Source organism: Mastomys coucha, unplaced genomic scaffold (assembly GCF_008632895.1).
Source record: "Mastomys coucha isolate ucsf_1 unplaced genomic scaffold, UCSF_Mcou_1 pScaffold2, whole genome shotgun sequence".
Taxonomy (NCBI): domain Eukaryota; kingdom Metazoa; phylum Chordata; class Mammalia; order Rodentia; family Muridae; genus Mastomys; species Mastomys coucha.
In genome coordinates, this window is record NW_022196902.1 from 19,646,833 (window position 1) to 19,654,467 (window position 7,635).

Sequence of the window (7,635 nt, forward strand, 5' to 3'; positions counted from 1 at the left end):
TCAAACAACTTTTATAATACTCATTTTTATTGTTATAATATTTTATAAATTTTAAAGAATATGACAAATAATATAGTAAAAATGGCCATCTTGCCGAAGGCAGTCTACAGATTCAATGCAATCCCCATCAAAATTCCAACTCAATTCTTCACAGACTTAGAAAGAGCAATTTGCAAATTCATCTGGAGTAACAAAAAACACAGGATAGCCAAAACTATTCTCAACAGTAAAGGAACCTCTGGTAGAATCACCATCCAGGACCTTAAGCTGTACTACTGAGGAATTGTGATGAAAAGTGCATGATATTGGTACAGTGACAGGCAGGTAGATCAATGGAACAGAATTGAAGATGCAGAAATGAACCCACACACCTATGATCACTTGATCTTTGACAAACTAGCTAAAACCATAAAGTGGACAAAATACAACATTTTCAATAAATGGTGCTCGCTCAACTGACGGTTAGCATGTAGAAGAATACAAATCAATCCATTCCTATCTCCTTGTACAAAGCTTAAGTCCAAGTGGATCAGGGACCTCCACATCATACCAGATACAGTTAAACTAATAGAAAAGAAAGTGGGGAAGAGTCTGGAGGACATAGGCACAAGGGAAATTTTCCTGAACAGAACACCAATAGCTTATGCTCTAAGATCAAGAATTGACAAATGGGACCTCATAAAGTTGTAAGGCTTCTTCTGTAAGGCAAAAGACACTGTCAATAGGATGAACAGTAACCAACAAATTGGGAAAAGATCTTTATCAATCCTACATCTGATAGAGGGCTAATATCCAATGTATACAAAGAACTCAAGAAGTTAGACTCCAGAGAGCCAAATAACCCTATTAACAAATGGGCTAACAAAAGAGCTAAACAAAGAATGCTCAACTGATGAATATCAAGTGGCTGAGAAGCACCTAAAGAAATGTTCAACATCCTTAGTCATCTGGGAAATGCAAATCAAAACAACCCTGAGATTCCACCTCACATCAGTCAGAATTGCTAGGATAAAAAACTCAGGTGACAGCAGATGCTGGACAGAATGTGAAGAAAGAGGAACACTCCTTTATTGCTAGTGGGATTGCAAGCTGGTACAACCACTCTGGAATTCAGTTTGTTGGTTCTTCCGGAAGTTGGACATAATTTTACCAGAGGACCCAGGTATACCACTCCTGGGCATGTATCCTGAAGATGCTCCAACATGTTTTAAGGGCACATGTTCCACTATGTTCATAGCAGCCTTATTTATAATAACCAGAAACTGGAAACAACCCAGATGTCTCTCAACAGAGGAATGGATACAGAGATTGTGGTACATCTACACAATGGAGTACTACTCAGCCATTTAAAAAATGAATTTGTGGAATTCTTAGGGAATTGGATGGATCTGGAGAATATCATCCTGAGTGAGGTAACCCAATCACAAAAGTACACACATAGTATGCACTCTCTGATAAGTAGTTATTAGCCCAGAAGTTTGGAATACTCAAAGTACAATCCACAAACCACAAGAAGGAAGACCAACATATGGACATTTCATTCCTGCTTAAAAGGGGAAACAAAATACCCATGGAAGGAGTTGCAGGGACTAACTATGGAGCAGAGACTGAAGAAAGGGCACTCTAGCCTGATATAGCTGTCTCCTGAGAGGCTCTGACAGTACCCGACTAATGCAGAAGAAGAGGCTCATAGACATCCATTGAACTGAGTACAGGGTCCCCAGTGAAGGAGCTAGAGAAAGGACCAAAGGAGCTAAAGGGTTTGCAGCTCCTTAGGATGAATAACAATATGAACTAACTAGTACCCTCAGAACTCCCAGGGACTAAACCACCAACCAAGGAGTACACATGGTGGGACTCATGGCTCTGGCAGCATGTGTAGAGTAGAGGATGGCCAAGTTGGTCATCAATGAGAGGAGAGGTCCTTGGCCCTGTGAAGGTTCTATGCCCCAGTGTAAGGGAATGCCAGGGCCGGTAAGAGGGAGAGGGTGGGGTGGCGAGCAGGGGGATAGTGGAGGGAATAGTGGTTTGTTATTGTTGTTGTGGTTTTTTTTTGTTTTTTGTTTTTTTTTGGAGGGGAAACTCTGAGAGGAGAAATCATATGGCATGTAAATAAAGAAAATATCTAATTAAAAAATAACACTATGGTTTTGTTGTACAAGAGGAGAAAGTCAACTACTTCCCAAAGCCAATAAGAAGCATGCAGCCTTACACAGATCTCTTCTGTTCATAAACTTTATTTTTCACAACCTTGCCCTCCTCTTTCTCCCTTCTATCTTTTTATATTTAGACTGAGTCATCTTTTTACTTTTTACTTAGATTGTATTTACATCTAAGTTGTGTGCATGTATATGTATGTGTTGTGCATGTGAATGTAATGACCATAGAGGGCAGAAGGGGACGCTAGATGTACCTTCAGTGGAGTTGTGAGTCATCTTCTGTGGAAACCACAGGCAATTCCTCTTCAAGAGCAGAGCAGTTACTTAACTACTGATGTATCTCTCTGGTCCTGCAACATCTCTTTCAAATAGAGAATTTTTCTGCCAGGAACTATTGTATATCATCACTTGTAATATCTGGGAGAGTTCTATATTCTGAAAGTGTTGCTATTTATTTCAGCAAGACCATGCCATTAGACTTTTCAGTGACTTAAAATACTCATTTCTACAAGTGTTGGGTTTTTGTTTTTATATGTAGTAAAATCAAAAAATCCTTTCATGTGGGCTATCCCAGCTCCCTTCACCCATAGAGTTCCAAGCTCAGTTAAATGACACAGAAGTAGATAAAAAGTAGTTGGAAAATTTACTTTCTATTCTGATTTTCAAATTTCTCAGTTTTAGATGGTTCAGATAAAACTACTGCACAGACTTTGCAATATATATCCATATTAAATTCCTGCCTCCTATTTTAGCCAAATGTTCTTGATTTTGGAAGGCCTTTATATAGGCATTGCTGTTGTGCACACAGCCTGTTGAGTTCATTGCTCTGGATAGCTTTCTACTCCTGTAGATAAATCTTTTTTTCTTTTATTTTTAATCTATTCTTTTTACTTCTTAATCTTCTCAAATACAATAACAGTCCCTGGTGTCTAAGCATTCAAATAAATGTACCTATGGGGTTTCATTCCATCTTTATACTAGGCCAGCTGCTTCAAGATAGTGGGACACATGGTAAGCCAGAAGTTGATATTAGACATGAGGTAACATTGATATGCAGAAAAAATATCATGGGTTCCCAAGAAAAAGCTCTTAGGAACTATTATAAAATTAAGCATGGAGATAGATTTTTCTGATATTTCTGAATGGAGATAGATTTTCAACAAGAAAAATAAAGAACAGAATACAACAACCTGTGCAGAATAATGTTTAGAGCAAACAAAAGTAAATAGCTATAGAAAAGTTTCTAAAATTTAGGGCTAGATGGAGTTTCAAAAATAATCAAAGAATGCTATAGGGAATTTTTTGCTAAAGGATTCAGTTTTACCTTGTGGAGTAACTTATTTTCCTTATAGTAGATATATCTTTTGACTGCAGATAAAAGGTAGACATTGAAGATTTAAACTCTTGGTAAATTTCTCCTCAAGAATACAGAATGGGCCATTAGTGTTTTAATTCCTTCTGTATTTCCTCCTTTCTCATTAAGTTTGGTGTGGGAGTCTGTGGCCATTTCACTCAAGGCTTGCAGCTTTGAAGACCTAGACAGATCTGTTCCAATCTTAAGATCCCACTGCTCAGAAGGCAAATTTATTCTTTCTGGTTTCTGTCCTTTCTTCTAAAATGATTTAGATTGGAGGAATCTACCAAAAGGTACAGTTTTATCATAGTATGTGAACAAAAAAATTTTTTTATAGATTCAACAATTTCTTATTTTAAAATCTCATCACTATAGATTTTCCATAAAATTCTTGCTAGTATTTTCTGGTCATCTTTAGTTTTACCATAGATATTTTAAGAGATAAAAAGTGATGTTCTGTGTGTTTTCTCACACTAATCAACCAGAATTGAAGAGTCGCTACTGAGTAATCATCTCTCAACTGCATTAGCAAAAAAGAATAAATTCTGAGATATAGGAGATTTTGCATCTATCACATGGGTCTTTGCAGAGTTGAATGAGATGGAACTTCAAAGCTGTGGGCAAGATGCCACACACTGGTGGGAGAGTGAATAGATGATGTTACTCACTGTTTGTGTGAATTACTAATACATCCTAGGAAAAAGGAGTCAAGCTGTATCAGGTGGAAAGAGGAAATGAATTTAGGAAAGATGACAAAGCTGAGAAGCAGTATTATTGGAAAAGAAGAGAGACCCAAGCAGAAGAGCTATTCATCTTAAAGGTACACACTTTATATTCAAGTAGTATATGATTTGAAAAGTGGAGCACAATTTTGGCTCTTGATAATACATTTCCATCACAGTGATTGGTAGAATGCTTCTGTCTTACCCTGTCATATATGCATGACTAAGACAGGATCAGTGTAAGTCTAAAACACATTAACAAGGGAATAATTCTAGCAAAAGCACTCATGTTAAGTAAATGACATATGATATAAATATGTTATAGATTCTTTAGAAACAGACCAACCTCCAGTGAACAGCCTTTGGTCACACCAACATAATTAGGGCTGCTGAGTATATTGTAAGGAGTCCTTGAAATTTCAATGTCTTTGAGGCAGCCGGAGTACTTCTTCACATTGACTTCTGGCCTATTGTGTGGTCAAATGGAGAACAAAAGCAATTCCATTAGATGGATGGCAGTGTAGACTGAGCTCTGGAAGGAGCCATGTGGAGCAAACATACACACAGGCAAGAGCATGTCTATCAAGGTGCAGTACACATACAGACACATGCACTCAGCAAACCCTGATTTCTGATATGTGGTGGTTGGATTGAGAACAAGTTGACATCACTCTGCACCAAGAATTCTGGTACTGTTCTCCTCTCTAAGAGAAACTTCACTTGCAGCATTTCAGAAATCAACTTATTTATTAATGCTTGACATGCATAATGAAATAAGAGCTTCTTGCTCCTCATTTCCACTAATGAGCAGATGATTGTGTGGGTGAAATAATTCAATTATTTGCAAAAAGCCCTTAAAAGTCTTGTTTGAAATTTAGGAAGAATATTTGGAAATGCTTGTTTGAAATCTTCCTGAAGCTCTAGTGTGTGTGTGTGTGTGTATGTGTGTGTGTGTGTGTGTGTGTGTACATGCACACATGCACATGTGGATATGTTTGCATGTGTGAGTGTGTGAGAGTGTGCATATGTATATATATATATATATGTGCATATGTGTAAGTGTGAGAAAGTATGAGTATGTAAATGTGTGTATGCATGTGTGTGCCATAACAAAATTAGGTAACCTAATGCACAGTAGTCAGTTCTTTTAATATGGTTGATACCTTCTCCACCCAAATCACATTTGAATGCTTGCTTTCTGCTCACTACATCCAAAGACACAGCAATCATGCCAAAAATTATAAGTCAATTAGAAATTAATTCTTTGCCTTTAACTCTAACATATTGCTCAGAATATTTGATATTGACCAAGTGATCTGATTTCTCTAGGACTCCATCCTTGTATGTATAAGTAGACATAATGATGGTAGTGTCTGTGAGCAAAGTCTGGATGTACTGCTGAGCACAGCACATCTAGATGCGCAATTGACACATACAGACAGGATGTGAATGGTGATGACATTGCTCAAGTATATGACAGCAGAGCTCTGTGATGACAGACATGCCCTGCTCTAGACTGTACAGTTCATAGTTTATTAGATCCCAGGCATATGTGGCTACAGAGACTTTCAATGTGGTTTGTGCAAAGGAGAAGCCGAGTATTATTAATATTGTGTATTTTAAAGTTAAATGTCCTCAGTGGCTAGTAGCTACTAGATTGAACTGTTGTTGAGATATAAGGGTAAAAATTGTAATTTTTCATCATGTACTGTTAATGAGCATCTGGAAAGTATCCAATCAACACCAATATTGTACTTGATAGGCTAATGATTAATTCTCCTCTCTGCATCCTTTGAAGCTAAGTTTCTCGTTTTCATCTTTATAAAAAGCACATGGCACGAGGGAAAACAGGTGGGAGAGCAAATTAGAGCCTGGCATCTGTACCAGGTGGTTTATTTCTTGTCAAGTATTTATTCTGTTCTCCACCTCCACCCCAGTCTTCCTGGAGCTTCTTTATTTCCTTTAATCATCATTGCTGGTCGCCAAGGTCTTCTCCTTCCATTCTTTCAGTCAGTCATTATGAAGAACATGGGCAGCTGGAGGAAGGGGCTCTTGCTAATCATTGTGGAAAAGCAAAAAGGATGGTGGACTTCATTCCCTGTGCTCACTTGCCTCTGAATTGTCTGTTAAAGGAGGGCAGATCTATGGCAATTTTGGGGATGGGGGGAGTTTTGTCAATAAAATAAATTGCACCAAATTTATTGTTCCATGGAAATACTGAGATACTTTTTGAAATTTGGCAAAGTGAACATTGTGAAAGCCCCAGAAGGAGACATGGTCCAGTGATTTGCTTCTTAAGGTGAATGCAGGTCTCTTTCCTGAGGTTCACCACTCATCACAAACATTACAAGGCTACACAGTGGTACCCTGAATTCTTATTTATTGGAATGTATATCCACTGTATGTTTAGTCTTTGCCTTTTACCCATCTCTGCAAACAGGCCATGATTAGGGTCAGAATGATGTAATGAAAAAACAACTTATTTTCCCTATATTCGATGTTTTCTAATTTCAATATTAAAATGTGGTCTTTGCTTTAAACACTTCCTGGATCATTTTGGCTTCATTCTCTCCTGTTCAGAAATATGGCACAATTAGGCTCTTGAAATTCCAAAACACCTTTGACTCTGACCAGGGTCAGCCAGCCATCTCCAGGATCAGATCAGCCACTTCTCAGGCTGGAAATTCTTCCTAATATCTGCCAGCAGGGAAGAATGTAAATGTTTCTGAAAAGCTGTAGAGACTGTATTTAAATCTCTTGACTCTTAACTCAAATATTTATTTGAAATGTGGTATCTGCAGAGGATCTTTTCATATATGTACATAGATAATTTACTATATGACGATAAACAAGCAACTTTGACAAGAGGTACAATGGCCATATAAATGCACATTTGCAGGCCTGCAAAAAGCAAGAAGGCAGTACTAAGCATTTGGTAGCACAGGTGGCTTGCTGAGCAAAGAGCACAGTACTAGGGAAGCCTAGTTTAAGATTCTGCTCTGCAAGCCATCTTACTTTGCTTCCACAGGATTAGACTACATCCATAAGCTTGACTGGCCAGCTGCCCATTGGGCATATCCTGCTGGCCACTGGGAGGTCTTTTGCCAGGTGTTTGAACAAGTAAGCTGTGAAATCCCCTTAGAGCTGGTGAAACAACAGACATTGTTACCCAACTGATAGTGGGCAAGCACAGGCTGTTCTTAAGTGCTGGGAAGCGTGAGGACTCTTGAAGTATGCACCGTTTGCTCCTGAAATCTACTGTAGAAGCAACTCCATCAGTGTTGCTGTCCCTCTGCACTGCTGCTGCCCCCACAAAGCTGCATCTGCCCAGCCATGCACTTGAAGAAGGCATGCACAAATTTAAATTTTACCTTGCTTTCATACTAAGCCAAGGGAAAGG

The 7,635-nt window shown here is 38.4% G+C and overlaps 1 protein-coding gene across 1 annotated transcript in view; it reads right to left on the bottom strand.

Moving 5' to 3' along the window:
* Lama2 (laminin subunit alpha 2) overlaps nucleotides 1-7,635 on the bottom strand; it is a 668,494-nt gene that overhangs the window by 61,851 nt on the left and 599,008 nt on the right. The window contains exons 54-55 of the mRNA XM_031380750.1: nucleotides 7,607-7,618; nucleotides 4,582-4,702 (exon numbers count right to left, since the gene is read on the bottom strand). Of these exons, the coding sequence (XP_031236610.1) occupies nucleotides 4,582-4,702; nucleotides 7,607-7,618 (133 nt within the window). The remainder of the gene's footprint in view (nucleotides 1-4,581; nucleotides 4,703-7,606; nucleotides 7,619-7,635) is intronic.